At 32.1% G+C, this 18,084-nt stretch overlaps 1 protein-coding gene across 6 annotated transcripts in view; it reads left to right on the plus strand.

Moving 5' to 3' along the window:
• The window catches only part of LOC107222918 (serine/threonine-protein kinase Genghis Khan), a 43,566-nt gene extending 25,991 nt beyond the window's left edge, over positions 1-17,575 (plus strand). For all 6 annotated transcript variants that reach the window (XM_046745750.1, XM_046745753.1, XM_046745754.1 and 3 more), the window contains 13 exons: positions 2,222-2,477; positions 2,587-2,873; positions 2,950-3,093; positions 3,394-3,529; positions 3,624-3,865; positions 6,446-6,626; positions 6,785-6,973; positions 7,202-7,387; positions 7,573-7,754; positions 8,565-8,666; positions 8,939-9,062; positions 9,174-9,331; positions 11,017-17,575. In XM_046745750.1, coding sequence (XP_046601706.1) covers positions 2,222-2,477; positions 2,587-2,873; positions 2,950-3,093; positions 3,394-3,529; positions 3,624-3,865; positions 6,446-6,626; positions 6,785-6,973; positions 7,202-7,387; positions 7,573-7,754; positions 8,565-8,666; positions 8,939-9,062; positions 9,174-9,331; positions 11,017-11,130 — 2,301 coding nt within the window. In that variant the 3' untranslated portion in view covers positions 11,131-17,575. The remainder of the gene's footprint in view (positions 1-2,221; positions 2,478-2,586; positions 2,874-2,949; positions 3,094-3,393; positions 3,530-3,623; positions 3,866-6,445; positions 6,627-6,784; positions 6,974-7,201; positions 7,388-7,572; positions 7,755-8,564; positions 8,667-8,938; positions 9,063-9,173; positions 9,332-11,016) is intronic.
• Positions 17,576-18,084: the final 509 nt, after the last annotated feature.

The following is an 18,084-nucleotide window of genomic DNA, read 5'->3' on the forward strand; positions in this document are numbered from 1 at the left end:
ACCCTTCATGAGAAACATGTCGTTCAATTTGATCACCCTTTTGAATGGAACCTTGAAAAAAATATGATCACGTGTATTTCTTTGTATAAAAGAAATCTAATCTTTTCGAATAAAAAATCCATTTGAAACTAATTTGGCCACATTATTGTGCTGAGTCAACTTTTGTAACAAGATATTCTCTAATTTTTGGAGTCACTGATTACAAATCTGAAATCAGATTTTGAAAATTCAAGATGGTGAATCCAATATGGTGGACGAAAATTTCAATTTTATTGAATACTGTGAAAAAACTGCAGGAGTTTTCAGGGTTGCTGATTGAATTCACCATACTAAATTTTGAAAATTTGATTTCAGATTCGTAATCAGTGACCCTAAAAACCTCTGAACAGTGTTTTTTCTCCAGGTTTCACTGAATTTTAAATTTTCGACTGCCATATTGGATCAGCCATATTGAATTTTTAAAATTCAATTTCAGTTTCGTAATCAGTGACCCGAAAAACGTATAATTTATGTAAAACATGTATATGTGTAGAGGGGTAACTTTCTTGGATATGAATTATTCCTTCAATTTCCACAATTTTTTTCAATTAATTCGTTTCTCTATAATAATTTGGATTATATTGCAACAATTACGCTCGGGTATTGCAAATTTATTAGTATATTATCAGAAATAGCAAAAAACCACAAAAAAATCTGTCAAAAAGTTCTCTAAATATACAAAAAATAGCTATAAGATAGGGGTTAGGAACACTTAACACTATGACTCAAAGGGTTGAGGTTGATTCTCAGAGGCTGTTAAAGAAAAGTTTTTTTTTCAATACTTTCACCGAATAATATGCTTTTATTTTTTGCTGTGATAGAGTAGATATTTTGGAGTACACATATTTTGAAATCTTTGAGATTGAAATGAAAGTAGGCACATAATTTAATTGGTATAAACATTTCACCGATATAGAATATATCCAGAAAATTCGAGATGTTATACTAGTATAATATGTATGTTACGTTTTACGTAACTAAAACCTGTGTTACAAGTAACGTTTGACTATATAAAGACATAGACTGAGGATCTAACTGAAGAAGTGGCCTGCTTGATGAATTTGAGGTTGTAGATATTTAGTTGTCAGAGTAGTTAGTCTTGATATTTTTCATGCTTTGATCAATATTGAAACATATTAATAACAGTCATAACAGTAAAGTGAGATATAAAAAATTGTTGAGAAAAATTAAGGTCCCCCATCCATCTAACATGAAATTTTTAATTTTTCTTCTAAACCGCGAGAATTTTAACAACAATTTTTCCGCTTATCAAGAAACTTTGTTATACTGCCAAGAATTAATCCCATTACTGCGTCTTGCACATACTACAATTTCTGCTTATGCACTTATTTTCCAGAGTATCTCATATTCAATTTAACTCTGTGCGGTAATATAGGTTCTTGGTTGGTCAAAAATCTATACTTGTTATTAATTTTATTACGAGATAATTTTTTCAAATTATTATATCCACAAGCTACAGATATCTCTTTAAAACTAAATAGACGGTACTTGAATTATAAACAATAGATTACAATTTAATATCGCTGCTTCATTCCAAATCGCTTCGAAATGGTTCACAACCTAGCAGAGTTGACCCGTTTTACTCTACGATGGCTAATTTTTTTCAGAATATTATTTTCTTCAAAGTCACTGAGATTCATTTTTCTTTTATTGCTAGATAATTCAATATTACCATTTGTTGATCATAATCAATGTCGGTGTAATGCCATAAAATCAAGTATTTAGCAATAACAGCTGCTGAAAAAAAAAATATTACAGTGAATTTGTAGACAATAGTCTGCTGAATGAAATAAGCAATCTTAGAGTGAGATTGAAAGAATCTATCAGATTTTACAGCATTTTTACAGCTATTTGAAAAAAAAAATATCGATATTTAAAAATAAAGTTTTGTTTAGGATTTCAATATTTTCTAATTTTTATGTTTAAAGAGATCGTCGTAGCTTCCGAATATTCCAAATTTGATAAATATTCAATGTTCGATTGTCTCATAACAATATTGATAGAAATTATCAATTTTTGGCCAACCGACGTTATTGAAGTATATTTGGCATTACAAGTCTGATCGTGGTATCTGTAGTAAGAACAAACGTTGGACATTTCGTATTTTGTTGTTAACCAAATACTCCATAACATAATTTATAGATCATTTATTTAATTACAGGATCCCACATCTCCATTATCTCATGAGCTATTGAACAAATCATCTCTATCCCACGGGCAGCTTAGCTTACAACCAAAACCAAAATCCCATCAGTTTTTAGTTCGTACATTTTCTGCTCCAACAAAATGCAATCATTGCACGTCACTGATGGTTGGTCTGACCAGGCAAGGTGTCGTATGCGAAGTTTGTGGTTTTGCCTGTCACATGTCTTGCTGTGACAAGGTTCCTTCGATTTGCCCTGTGCCTCCCGATCAAAGTAAGTCATTCAGCCAATTCCATATTGGTATCAATTATTCAAGAGACTTTAGTAACCATTAGTCGCAACCAGTAAAGCTGCATTAAAAGAATATTTCTTGACTTCGTAGCAAAACGACCACTGGGCATCGACCCCACCAGAGGAATTGGAACTGCCTACGAGGGTTACGTAAAAGTGCCAAAAATGGGTGGTGTAAAGAAAGGATGGATACGACAGTTCGTAGTGGTCTGTGATTTTAAATTATTCCTCTACGACATTTCGCCAGATCGCAATGCCCTGCCATCTGTATATGTGTCCCAAGTGTTGGATATGAGAGACGAGGAGTTCAGTGTCAGCTCCGTGCGTGATTCTGATGTGATACATGCAACTAAAAAAGACATTCCGTGTATATTTAGAGTGAGTATTCTTGACCAAATTTTTTATATTAATTTTATGCAATTACAAAACAAACGTGATTCATCTTGTGCTTCAGATAACAACGTCTTTGATGGAACCGCCTGGTCTAAGAAACATCACTTTGATGCTGGCTGATACGGAGAGTGAAAAGACTAAATGGGTTGTGGCATTAAGTGAGCTTCATCGAATCTTGAAGCGTAACAATCTTCCAAATACTACGGTAATTCTCAAACTATCTTGGATTGTGAAATGAATAGTCTCTCTTTCTCTAGTTATGATTTCTAGGTCATTTGATATTTCACTGTAAACTTAAAGTTGATGGGTGTTCAGCTTGCTTATTTCACCCTCTGAAAAGTTTGTGATAAAAACGAAAGATTTTTATCACTTTTTTGCCATGGAAAAAGATAAATTTTCTGTTCTGCAAATTCCTATAATGAGCAAGGTGGTAACCTATATCATTTTGTTTAGCCTTCTGTAACTCAATTTGGTGGACCCTAATTAATTTATTTTGATATCCCAGATATTCCGGGTCAAGGAGTTGTTGGACAACACTTTGGCTCTCATAAAGAACGTTATGTCGGGTACGATAATAGATCCTGACCGTCTAGTCATTGGCACTGAGGAGGGCCTATTTTGTTTAGATTTAGATCGTAGTGGTGAGTAACATGCCAATTCACAGAATAATTCCTCATCTGTACATGAATAATGACAATAACGGTAATTTTGATGATAAATACTTCTTGTCTGCAGAAATAGCGAGAGTTGGTGAAGGAAAGAAGATATATCTCCTAGAATACGTGACAGAAGAACAGTTGATTGTTGTCCTTAGTGGGAAGCAAAGACACGTCAGACTTGTACCTGTACGAGCATTGGATGGAGATGAAGTTGAATGGATTAAAGTAGCAGAAACTAAGGGTTGCATAACTTTGACAACTGGAATTATGCATCGCAATCCACTTACTTATTGTTTATGCGTTGCTATTAAAAGACAGGTAATTTTATACAATAGTGGTATTATACTTGAAAACAATAGAGGTATTATACTTGAAAACAATAGAGAAATTGCATAATTCACGTATACACGAATTTTCAGTGAAAAATTTGTTCACGCGGTAGAAAAATGATTCAAGTTTTGCCAGATTTAGTCCTTTCAGGGGCACATTAAATCTACCGAACGGATTTCAATGAAATTTGGTACAGGGGGTTGCTCGGGTCGCTGATCACGAATCCGTCATCAGAATTCCGATTCCATGGCTGCCAACTGTCCAAATTGCCATGTTTGGCCTAATTTGAGTGCAAAATCGCAAGTTGCTGATATAGGTACCAAAATGAATCAACGTATAGTTTATGTGACACACAATATTGTTCCAGTACACCTTGGTTGCTATACCAGTGGCTTACCAAAAAATACCTCATATTTCATCGAAATCCGTTCAGCAGATTCGATTTCAAATCTAAATTCAAATGAAAATGATAATTTGGACAGTTGGCAGCCATAAAATCGGACTTCTGATGACAGATTTGTGATCAGTGATTTCATAAATCCTCGTATACCAAATTTCATCAAAATCCAAAACATTACGTAAAACCATTATGAAAAAAATATTTGTTTAATATTGACAAATATAAAAAAAAATCTTCGGACAATATAAAATTTTTTGTGATCATGGTCCAATTTCATTGTTTACACTTCAATTGTTTCTAACGATTACAAAATTAATATTTTTGTAAAAAAAAAAAAACCGACACATATAAACGATAATAATTATCTTGAAATCTCAAAAGCTCAAAAGTGCAACAGTTATTCCTCCATTTGCAGAAAAAATAAAAAAAAACCACATAAAACGTAGTGGCACTCACTGGGTGCGTTCCAAAACTTAAGCTTAGAGTTCAGTACAATCAGCTGATTCTTGAGACAGCTAGGGTATTGGAACACTGAACGTAGCCCTGAGTGAAGGAAAAGTGCAAATACTTAAATGAAAAATTGGTGTTATGTTGGGGAAAAAATTGCAGCGGAAGTGTACGATTTGGTGGTGAACCTGCAGCAATGAGCTCGACCAGGTTGTTAATTTTTCTTCAAATGAAACACTTTTTTACTTCCTGAGCAATTTGTTCTGCAATCATGTGCAACAATCAAAGCTTACCCACACTAAACTACCGTTGAATTTAAATTTTGGTACAACTATTCCGAACCTAACTTTATCTAACTCTGCTTTAGACAGGATTTACTCAAGTTAACTCCTAGTTGGCAACTCGCAAGTTTCGGAACGCTCAAAGCTCATGACGAACATTCAGGGTTGTGGTTTTGGAACGCGTAGAGTTGGCCAGAGTTCATCACAGTTAGGTTTTGGAACGCACCCTCTGAGTGCCACTGTTCCGCAAAGGATTAAAAAATCGAATATAAATCATTTTACATCAATTCCTACCACGAAATTGGCGGATTTTGTTTCTAATTATGCAATTTCTTTGTATATTATAAATATATTCATTGGATTATTTCAAATTATGGCAGTTACATATAGATTTTTTTTTCTGAAGGCAGATCTAAACATGATTTTTGGCTGTACGAAAAATCCTCCCGAAGTATAGGATGGAAGCTCAAGTACAAAAAATATGTCAAAGAATGTGGTCTTTTCCCCATTTAAATAACGTGTAAAAACACCCTCGATTTTGTTTCCTTGTAGAATTTTCAAAAATGGGCATGTGTACGGTATTATGTAGATATAATTATGTAGATAATTAATTAATTAAAATTCTCTTCAAGAGCCATGATAGCTTTGTTTTACGTTGGAGCAACCAGAAACCAGGTATTATTGAAATCAGGACTTTTCTCTCCTTTCTCAAACCAAAATGGCGCGCCGTAGCTGATCTTTCAAGGTTTACAAGAATCAATATGTTATTGCATTTACTTTAGTATGTCTAATTCTTGAACCATATTATGCGATTATTTTGCTAAACCCTGGCAAAAAAATTGAACGAGTATGTTTTTTTACAGGTTATTTAAATAGAAACAATTCAAATGGTATGAGGCATATTTTAGACTTGAGCGAAAATCTTATTCTGTGAGAGGATTTCAATTTGGCAAAAACTAATGGTTAGATCTTATTTGAGTAAAATGGAAAAAACATATACACGATCACCGAAGACTATCGTCACCCCATAGGCTATCAATATATTTCTCTATAAAATCCAAGTTTTTCATTTTTAATAGAAAATTTTTCGTTGGCGAATTACAGTCGTTTCAAATTGGCCAATCCAATAGCAACTGATCCTTCAGAACAGTTGCCGAGTACATGATGGTCCAATAACGATATGCCAGCCCTGTCCACATTTTCTTCTAAGGCATCAGATACTACCGGCTTGGCTAATCAAACGGCTGTAATTCATCAATGAAAAATTTTCTATCAAACATAAAAAAACGTTTCATTTACAGATATTCACGAGAAACACATTGATAGTCTACGGAGCGATAGTTCTTTATATTGACCTGATTTGAAAAATCTCAACACCGATGTGTTGTCAGTGATTTCTATGAAGAATGTTTTGTTAAAAATTTTTTCATGTCATTGCAGAATTCTTCTCAAGTAATAATTTACGAAATAACACGTACCAAAACACGGCATAAGCGAATTCGTGAAGTTATGTTACCCTGTCACGCTCAGACACTCCAAGTCCTCACGGAAGGCCGCCTCTGTGTTGGTTATCCATCCGGCTTCTCCATCTACAACATTCTCGGAGACCAGCACCCAATTTGTAAGCTTAAATATTATTTTGAACATGTCCAGTGGATTCCACTTGAATTTTTCTGGAAGTTTGTAGATAATTTATAAACTTCTCTTCATCCACAATTATGTATTTCGTATCAATTTCGTCACAGTTTCACAGACAAACATTTATATATTCTATTTCAGCACTGGTCCATAATGAGAATACGCTATTAGGTTTTTTGACCTATAGCGCTGTGGATGCATTGCGTTGTATAGAACTTCCACGCGGCGAGTTTTTACTCGTTTTTCATACTCTCGCCGTTTACGTTGATAGCCAAGGAAGAAAGAGTCGAGATCGAGAAATAATGTATCCCGCTGTCCCTATTGCAGTCAGTGAGTATTTGTCGTTAAGTATTCATTTAGATTATTTGTATAAGCGGACAACTAATTAACATTTTATACGGAATATGTCAATTACCGATTGCACATCAGTATGAATAAATAAATTTACTTTCTACTGGTTTCGAAAATTATTTACGACTGAACCGTAAGTAAATTATTCAATGATGCGGTAAAAACTTCAACTTCAAATGAAATGCCCAAATTTTGTATGTTTCATAGGTTACTGTGAAGGATATCTTCTGGTATATAGCGAAACTCACGTCGATGCGTTTGACTGTACGACTGGAGATTGGCTGCAGACATTGAATGTAAAGAGAGCACGTCCGCTGAATGCATCAGGATCCTTAAGTTCTTGTACAATCAACGACATGCCACACGTTATTTATTTGAGTAATTTACATCAACGTAAGTCTTCTCAAAATTACTAAAAATCTGATTGATAGAGAATTTTTATCAAATGCGAATTTAATTCTTTAGTATGTTAGTTGGGCAAAGTTATACAATCATTTGTCTCCCTTTTACAAACCTGTAGAAAAAGCATTGAATCAATAGTTTAGAAACTTTTAATCAATCGGAAATTTCCATTATAGGGGAATTGCTAAATTTGGCAACGGTAGATGCTAGTGGTAGACAGATGACCAGACCAAGAAGAAGATTTTCTCTTCGTGAGGGCAACAGAGCTGCTCGTCCTACTGATCGGCGATCTAAAATGATTTCTGCTCCAACTAATTTTAATCATATTAGCCACATGGGACCAGGAAATGGCATACAGGTAAGATTTTGCCGTACGGCACGTTAAAATAGTTGAAAATATTTTGAACATATTTTCGAAAATATTATTTAGCATCAATTGAAAATGTTTTATAAAATTTACAAAGGCTTCTTAAAAATATGACTAATAATACTTAGTAACAGCTTGCAGAAATATTTTCGTAAATTCAGAGACATGTACATTATTTCAAAAATATTATACAAAAGCAATATTTTTGAGATCATTTGACAATATTTTATAGAGTACTTATAAAGCTTGAGAAATTAGGCATAGAAATAATTTAAGAATATTTTGTGGTGTGTGAACTGGTGTTAGTTGAAATGCCAATAAGAAATATTTAATCCACTTATCATGCCAGTTAAAGATTAGTGATATTAAGAAATGTTCAATAGATGGAGTTTACAAATAGATATTTATAGTTCTTTGCAAATCTATCATATAATAATGCTAAAATTGTACGCTTTTGCATATCCTGAGTAACTGAAAAAATGTACTTTGTATCGTTATTCAAGGTGATGGTTCATAAAGTGAAATTGAATAAAACTTTTAGAACAGTTCATTCAATTATGGTCTGTGTTGGAACGTTTCGAGATTTCTCATATTTTCAATATGCGAATTTCTTTGAAAACCGTTATATTTTCGCAAAAATGTAATGCTATAATTTTTCAATTTCACCTTGATGTAACTTTATAAGTGAATTTACAATTCACAGGTATAATATACTTCAAGCTAAAACAGATTGATTCTATTCGTGTCAGTTTTTTACACTGCTTTTATAATCGTGAATTGATTTTTGATTTTTTATTATAGATTCAACGATTATTAGACTTACCAACTACACTAGAAACAGCTGATCAACAACAGTATACTGGAACACCATCAGGAACACATCTCCATGGCAGCCAACAACGGGTAATTTCTGCATATTTCATTATTCTCATCAGAATATGTTGTTTTTTTTTGACATGCTTGTAGAATAATCAATTTTTAATATAATGAAAATAATTCCGATATGTATTTGAATGAGCCCAAAATCATAAGCACGTAGGGTTTGTCAACATTAAAAGTTTAGTTATCAATAAATATTTCAATTTGTATACCTAAATATGAAAAATGATTGAAAGTTTTCCTACAACTTAAAAATTTTTTCTGTAACGTTGAAACGTATCTCATTGATGTTATAGTTGTATGGTGCAGCTATATCAGCACCAAACAAACCAGCGCCGCTACCACCAAGACATCCACCATCAGACACGCGACGTCTCAGTTCACACATGACTAGAAATTCTGGATATTCTCCGCATAACGGTAACATCGAAAACTTCATTCGTCTTATATTCAATCCTTATTCAACCTAATTAGGGCAAGTTGTTTATTCCATTATAAACACGACTTACACATTTTATATCAATATACCAGGTTCTACATCTTCTCGGAGAGGTCCGGCGCCTCCCAGACCAACAGCGACTCCTCCATCATTACCACGCACTCCAGTAGATCAAGTTGATTCAGAGTCACTGCATCTTCGGTCACACACACCGTTGTCACTCGGCAGTATCGCATCATTACACGATAAAGTGAGTATTTCTTTATATTGCTTGTAATCTGTATCACGCTCTGTTTTTCCCATCATCCGCACATGAAGAAAGGGAGAAACTTGCAGCGTTCGGTTCGTTAAAATACGGTCAAGAAGTTTGGGTAGCTATAAATCGTTATTTTCTTTATCAATACTATTACGAAATAGTCGTACATTGAGTATTTATCAAATTATAACATTCGTGAACCACGAAGATTCGTTTAAAATTAAGATAATAGAAAATAATGAAATTATCAACAGTAGCTTTAGATATGAATTCATTTCAAATCGCGTCAAAGTCATTTAGAATCGAATATATTCATTCGATTTCACTTTAACATAATTCATTTTATTCAGAAAACTATTTTCTACAAATTCACTGAAATACTCATGTATAACATGATATGAAAAATCATGACATTGCACGTATTATTATGATCAACAAATGGTAATATTGAAATTACTACTGAAAAAAAAAATCTCCGTGATTTTTTCGAAAATGGTTTTCAGCATAAAATGAACCACTGTAGAGTGAAATTGAACGACTTTACTAGATTTTGATTGATTTTGCAGTGATTTACAATGAGGTATCGATATCTAAGTTTTTCTTTATAAATCCAATATCTTCTATTTTTGTATTTTGAAAGTGATCTTCGTAGTTAACAAATATAATAATTTGATAAATACACAATGTGCAAAGATCTTGCAGTAAAATCAATCGAAAGTATCGATTTTTGGTTAATAAGTTCGTTGTTTGTGAAAAAATTCCTAATAAGTACTTAAAAATTATTCAACTCAAGAAACAACGTAATTTTGTACATACGTCTTTTAGACTTATACATGGGAAAGTTCACCAATTATCGCCAAACGACCCGGGGCCGAAATTTCGATTTTTCTGCAATTCTTATGTCTTGTAGTATGTTCTGAGATGCAAAAATTCTGCAAGTTTCAGACCTCTATTGCTTACGGTTTCGGAGATATGCATTGATCAACTTTTTAACAGTGAAAACATTGATTTTCAAAATGTATTATCTTCCCGATTATGGAATCCATTTTAGGCTAAATCCCGACAAACCATGGAAAAAAAACCGTTTTTTCGACATTGTCCAACTTTCATCTCGAAATTAACGTTTTCATCTAAACTTGCAGTTTTTTACACGAAAGAATTTTTGTAAGTATTTTTGCAAGGTGCTCAAAGTGAGATCAGGCTGGAGCTGCAAAAGCATATATTTTTTTTGTTGTTTTCCTTAGAGAAATATTTTGATTTTATTCGCTCACTTTATTACTGACGTATTCTGCTAAAGTGTACTGAAGATTTAATGGCTCCACAAATTCCACAAAACAGAATGGATAATAAAATGAAATTGAATTAGGTGCTGCAAATGTCATAAAAGTAGTTGACTTTGGGATCGAAAAGTGACTAGCTGATTTAGAATGGATTCCTTATGTGGTAACCATGACCGCTATAAAGCCGTTTTTATGTGTAATGAAAAATGGTCGTGCGACACCACTGTAATCAGATAAATATAATTCTTAGTAAAATCGTATAATTACCCTGATTATTTCGTGATTTTGATGAACACTTTCAATTAAAATTAGATTCTGCTTGTTTCGAAGTTGATTTTTTTCTTTACTCATCTTTCATGGAGTGTGAATTAGTGGAAAGTAAAATTTAACATTTTTCAGGAACACACTTCCGGTGGAAGTCCACGCCATTCTATAGCTTCTAACAATAGTTCAAATCCGTCTACACCTCCCAGCCCAGCTCACGACCATGGATCCTCATCGTACGATTCATAAATATATTAATAAAAACGAAGGCAAGTAAAATGTTGTTCGTTGCCCGCCCTTGTTAGTTGTTGTAAAATATTTTTACCGGAGCTGAATTTCTTAGTCATGACCTAGACATGTTTACGAACACATTGGAACATAAACAGACGGAGACTTCATGATTCCGATTATCACGAAATCTTACGGAGTATTTTGATACATTAAAAATCGGCGATTTTTAAACTGTTCGACCGAAATCTTCTAGTGATTTATCAACTTTCTGAACCTGTACTCAACTTAAAATAATAATAGCTTTATCCTACTGCCAATTCATATGGAGTCCTGTCTCAGTTTCTCATAGAAAGATTTATATACATATATATTTTAGCGATACAATTTGTATACATATATAATACATTCTTCCATCTGAAATCGGGAGCTTTTCTTAAATAATGTGAGAGTTACCAAATTAAACTGTTAACACTTACTGCGCGTAATGAAAAATTTCAGTCTTGCTGAGTTTTTAGATGCCTTGAAATAACGTGATTTTCAATATCATAAAAATTTCTATTTATTTTTTTTTCTTCGCCTTGCTTTCAAGTCATGATTTACGACTTCGATTTTGAATCTGAACGTTCCACGAACTATTCCAAGCTATTCAACACAATACAAGATTCGAACATGCTTTTTATTTACTGTGTCTTTTTTTTTCACTGAGCAAGGAACAAAATAGCATATCTGTACATTCTATTGCTTATAAAGCAGTAATCGAAAAGGTTGGTAGAATTGTTTCAGAAAAATTTATTGTTGACCATGTTATCAGAACAACAAAATAGCTAACGAAGTAAAATTATGTTTATTAGAGCAACATAGCTAAATCGACTCTTTTGGGCAGGAAAAATACTAAAACCATTTACAAGGTGTAAAATAATACTTTCGGTATTCGTGACGGCAAGAATATATACTATTAGAGAATAGAAATTCAGAGATATGCAAAAAAAAAAATTACGTATCTTAGTATATCTGTTATTATGAAATTTGATATTTACCTTGGAGTAAGTCGAAATGGGATAAAGTTGAATTGTCATTCAGGATTTGGGTTATCGTGTTACTTGGAACTTCTCGAATTCTTAAAGAAAATGTAAAGCGCAACGATTTTGTATCCAATTTGTTTGAAGCTTGAAAAATTCGCAATTCAGTGGAAAATGTTTTCTATCCAGTCTTCGTGTTTTAATGTACCAAAAAACACGATGTGAACTTTTCGTCCGTTTAAGTTAAGTTTAATTGTATACATTTGTATACAAATATATATTGAATAACAGGTTGTACAAGATTCTGCAGCCACCAAATGGTCTGACAAATTTTTCATTTTATTTTTAGTTTCTGCAGCGTAATCAATAATCTTATTATTAAAATATACTAATCCAATGCATTAATGTAGGTATCCTTTGATTGTTCTTCTTCTGTGACGCATCAAAGAATACCTACATCGATTCATATATATATACGCATACATGCGTGCGTGCGTGCGTGAGTACCGCAGGAAAATTTTTTGAAGAACAAATAGTATTATTAAGGACGGTCAATTAATATGTAAAATTACTGGATAACCCGTCGGTAATAGTTATTATTAATACAATATTTAAGATCAAAATATCTATAATCTCGCGAGGTATATTACATAAAATTCGAATGGCTTGGAATAGATTATAAAAGTAACTGAACGCAGTCATGAGTTTATATATGATATACATTAGAAGGAATAAGCAGTGATAAAACGAAGCTAGGTGTACATTATAAATTGATTCTATTAGTGCATACGTTTAACAACAAAAATATATAGAGAAAAAAAACATACCGAAATTCAGTGGTGTAGATTATATTCAATGGATGAATTTCATATTATCTTATAATGATCATCGTATACTATAATACTAACAATAAGAGAATAATTTTAAGCTAATTTATTTATCATTTCTTCCGTCTGCATATACATATACTTGCTTTATTAAAAGGTGTGTGAGTTGTCGTCGTTTATTAAATTATTGCATCAATTGTATTTTCACGATGCTATTATATTATCTACTTAATGCCGTTATTAACTGCTGGATAAAGCTTTTGTGAGAGCAAAAATTGAAGTAGAGGAAAAAAAAGTATTAAGCCTGATATATATTTACAGTGTTTCGACTATTGTTGGAATCACACTGGTAAACTCTCGTGTCGCAATATAGTTTAGTGAATACAAATCTCCAATCTCCAATTTTGTTGAATTATTGTAGTAGTAAATCCTCGAATGACTCTGATTGCTTATTTATAGTCGAGTTTTATTTATCGTCAATCTTTATGCTTGCACTACTACTTACTACCTGCATAGGAATACATTTCCGACAATTTTATTTCTGGGCCAGACTATATTACGTGAAAATTTGTTTATCACCGTGTTTTGGTAAATTAAATATTTTCGCTCGAGGCGATAAAAAAAGATATTATTATTTATTTGCATTTTTTTTTCTGTATATAAGGTTCCGCGAGTGAAGCTCAGGCAAACACATATATGCACATTGAAGTCAATCTTGCGGACTAAAATCTCAATTTTCAGTATCTATTCGAATTCAACATCAGACGTTATCCTTGTAGTTGTTTTACTTGGGGATTGAAATTGGAATTACTGACTTATTGGTAACTGACGAATGCTGGAAATTTTACTTGTCCAAAGTTGCAAGCGTATAGACAGCGACCATGTTACAACTTCAATCGTCGTTACGCGCAGTTTCGTGACAGCAGAAATGTTTAAAGAACAACTATACTTCGAACTTTAAACAGGATTTAAAAATTAAATATTGACTTGTCGAAATCAATCGTTCATGTGTAAAATATCCAATTTACTGAACGTCTTATACTTATAATTATACACGATACAAAGTTTAACTGTACTCAAAATTGGCAAACTATTTCCGTTGGAAAATGTACGTATGTATAACTAGCACCTCGAAGGCTGTAAAATGAGTTTGACTGATAATGTTTTTAGTATGCATAAACGTGCGTACAGCGAAGAAAATGTTTCAATATTCTTATCTTGAACATTCTTATGAATGTAATACGTCATAATCAGTATTTAAATATCATGACAAAATTTTGGCTACAGAGCTTGTACGAACAAAACAAAACAAAAAAAAAAAGAACGTGTTTCGTGACAAAATTATTGTATATAGGTATATCATATACGTATTTACATCTTCCTTTTACTCTTTCTCACTATCTCCCTCTCTATGTCTTTCTCTCTCTTTCTTTTTCTCTCTCCTTTTATATCTGGTTATTTGAATGTCTCAAATTGTTGATTACAAGGCAATTATATATCATATTCAGTGAATAATGTCAACTGGCAGACAAATACATAGGTACAAAAAGATTTTCTGGACTAAATTCTCAAATAACAAACAGCTGAAGAATGAATCTCAACTTCCAACAAGCAAAAGTATAATTTTATCTTTGCTCAGGTTCTGAAAATTGAGGATGGAAAAGTTGCATAGTTTAAGGAAGCCTCAGATTTCCGTGATAAAAAACAAAAAATTTTACTTTCGATTAAAACGATATTACTGACGACAGTAATAAGAAAAAAATTCCTCATGACTTTTATGAATTGTTGAAATTCAACTAGCCAGAGATTACGGCCGCTTTTTGTACGTCAATTTTCTCATTGGCCTATTCCGTTAGATTCAACCAATGAAATCACTCAATGTCGAGTTATGCCAGAGAATTGACGTAAAAGGAAAGAGGCCCACATGAAAAGAAAATTTTTTCGTACAAAATTCGAAAGCATAGTCTCAGACTTTGATTAATAAACAAATTGACTAAATAATTACGTGCAAATATTTTCTTACCAATCGGAACAACTTAACTGATAGGAATAAAACTAATATCACACAAATGTATAACTTTTGTTTTTACTCCGCGAAGATATACATGTATGTATCTGTCCGAGGCGGTTTTGAAAATATTTAACACGTTGATTGTGTATTGTTTGGTTTTTTTGTTTCTCTTTCGCTTTTCAAATTGTATATAAGCCTAACTACAATACTTTCTACTTGGCAACAATAACTTCTTTAATACGACTGCAGTAAAAAATTTGCCCGCAGATTCATTCATACATACAAGTAACCATGTTAATTGATCAAATTTCAGTCAAATTATTTGGCACTAAATCCAAACTACTCAGTAATATAATCGTATCTGCTTCGAAACTTACACAGTGGTCATCAATCTTTGACACATCGAATGACAATATTAAATCTTGGATGTTCCAATAGCTACGAAAGTTCACTATCAGGATATTATAAGAATAATATAATTTCACTGAGCAATGTAGCAATATTATTAGATTACTCTGATAAACACCAGATGATGTAAGAATTTGATACTATTATGATTAAGTAATGTCATTTTCAGACTAATAATAATTTTGAATTGTCATCATTGAACGATACTATGTTGCAGTAGTATCGGAAATGAGTGCTAGATAAGGATTGTGCCCAATATTTGTTGCTCGAGAAAATTAATATCAATATCTACTCTTCACGAGATATCCTAAAAAAAAATATTCTCACCTTTACTACTTTGGAAAAGTTATTCAAGGAGGCGTCTGCCCCGATGTATTTTAATTATCTAGTCGATCGATAAATATTGGTTCAAGTCCTTGGTGCTGGATACCAAAGATTTTGGTTAGAAACAATGTGAGCCAATGTTGAAACACAGAATCAGTCCCCAATTTTAGAATTTGATTACTAGCCTTTTATCTACGTCGAAATATCGGTGATAATAAAACAGAATTAACAAGTTGAACATCAGCCGAATACTAGATTTCTGTTTTTTTTTTCAAAGTGACCACGCATAATAAAAAAGCTTAGCAACGTTTTCTGGCTCAGCAGTTATTAACAATTGAATACGCGAAACAAATAATTTGAAAAAGTTGTTCAAGATGAGTGTTTTGGCTCGTATGTGGAAGTGAGCATGAATCTGTCGCAGCTGGGTTCGATTCTTGGTCTCATCGTTGATCATAAAATCATAATATAACAAAGGCACCGACAAATTTGCTTAATTAAAGTATTGACATATTTCTAAATAATATGTCAGTGTTCATATTTGTTCAATTAATTTCTGCTGTATGTTATTAAAATTTGGGTTTCAATATGTACACGCAGGCACTTTGCCTTTAGTAAAATGATACATTTTTTAAAACTCTTTTTGTTAGTGCTAGGTTGAATTTCACTAAAGTGATCAGTGTGTGAATATTTATAATTTAGACTTTAATATTGTGAGAGTATTGTATGCATGTTGTGTGTGTTTTTTTTTTTTACTTTGTTACATTTTCCCAACGTATCTGTTTTTTCTATTTCAATTTCTCACATTAAACAGAGCCTTAATCCAATTTTATATGTTTGCTACCTAATATAAAACGAAAATTATACAAATTAATTCGTCAATAGTAACTCAATATGGAAAAAGACTAATGATTGTCAGTCTAGGAAATTCATAAGCATAATGATTTTTATTTGGAATACAATTTTGTACACAAATATATCAGATCTGCAAAATCTATCTTCAATTCCAAAAGATTATCTCAAAACAATATCAAGTATAGAAAAACTCTGAAATTTAGGCACATTGGAATGGAATTTAAATATTTAGTAATATGTGCACTTCTGTTATTACAGAATATTTGCGGAGACCATAAATTGCAAATTTTTCTGTGGCGTGCAAAGGTTCGGATCGGAAATATTTCTTATCGATTGTATATACATATATTATGTCATATATATATATATATATATACATCTCTTTCACTTTAGGTATTATAGCACAGAATTTATTTGTATAATAATTTCTAACGTAAAAATTAAATGTTTATCTGACCTTAGAACATTGAGAATTATATTTGAAGAAGGAAATAAGAAAAAAAAATCTTATCCTGTTATAAATAAAACATAATTTAAGGGAGTTACGATAGTTTCGAAAGTAACTATATGCGACATTAATAAGCGCGCTGGAATTTTCTTACCCCTTATTATTATTCCCCTATACAGCGTTCAAATGAATTCACATGTTATAATAAAACGTTATTATAGTGGATAAATATATAAATTATAATTAAATGCATACTAAATTATATTAGATATAACATTCTTATATTGATTATACATAATATATAGTAAGGCCGTTGACAAATGAGAAATGTAACGTTTTAATAGCGAAAAAAAAACAATTATGACTAATAATAATCGTAATAATATCGCTATTTATAACACTGAAATAATATGATAAATATTTAAAAAATGATAATTCATGGGATACTGAGAATCCAGGTAAACTTGGGTTCAGTGTAATGACTTATCCGTTGCTGTACTTACTTGATGAATTTGATTTTTCACTTGTAGATCTTACATGGAGAAAGAAATAAAAACAATTATTTCTAGATGAATTATTGTAAAAAACGTATGTACTTGTAAACCATTATCTAACTTCCATCCCGTTCTACTATTGTTTCACAGATTTTTTCAAGTTTGCTTGATCTTCGGTATCTCTTCTTTCTTATGTTTTCGAGAATACGCTAACAGCCCAATTAATCAAAATACTCTTTACTCGCCGAGTTCACGCGAAGAAATGTTTCCCTCACGAAAGAAGAAAATGATTACTAATATTGGTCCACAGCGTGTATAATAAACTCAACGTAACAGGTTTTCCGTACCTGTATTCTGCGAATGGGTCTAACAATGTGTAATACTTTACAATCACGATTGCATATATGATTCTTAATAATTATGTGTTGATATTATCAATATTTTTATTACTATTATTAATATTATCATTAGCTAAACAATGTATTTTCTTGTACATCACTCAAAGAATGCACGGATATTTCTACACGGTATTAAATTGATTACGGCAATGTTTTGTTCTGACATTGTATAGAATGCAAGATCTATTGAT

The sequence above is a fragment of the Neodiprion lecontei genome, chromosome 7 (genome assembly GCF_021901455.1).
Source record: "Neodiprion lecontei isolate iyNeoLeco1 chromosome 7, iyNeoLeco1.1, whole genome shotgun sequence".
NCBI lineage: Eukaryota > Metazoa > Arthropoda > Insecta > Hymenoptera > Diprionidae > Neodiprion > Neodiprion lecontei.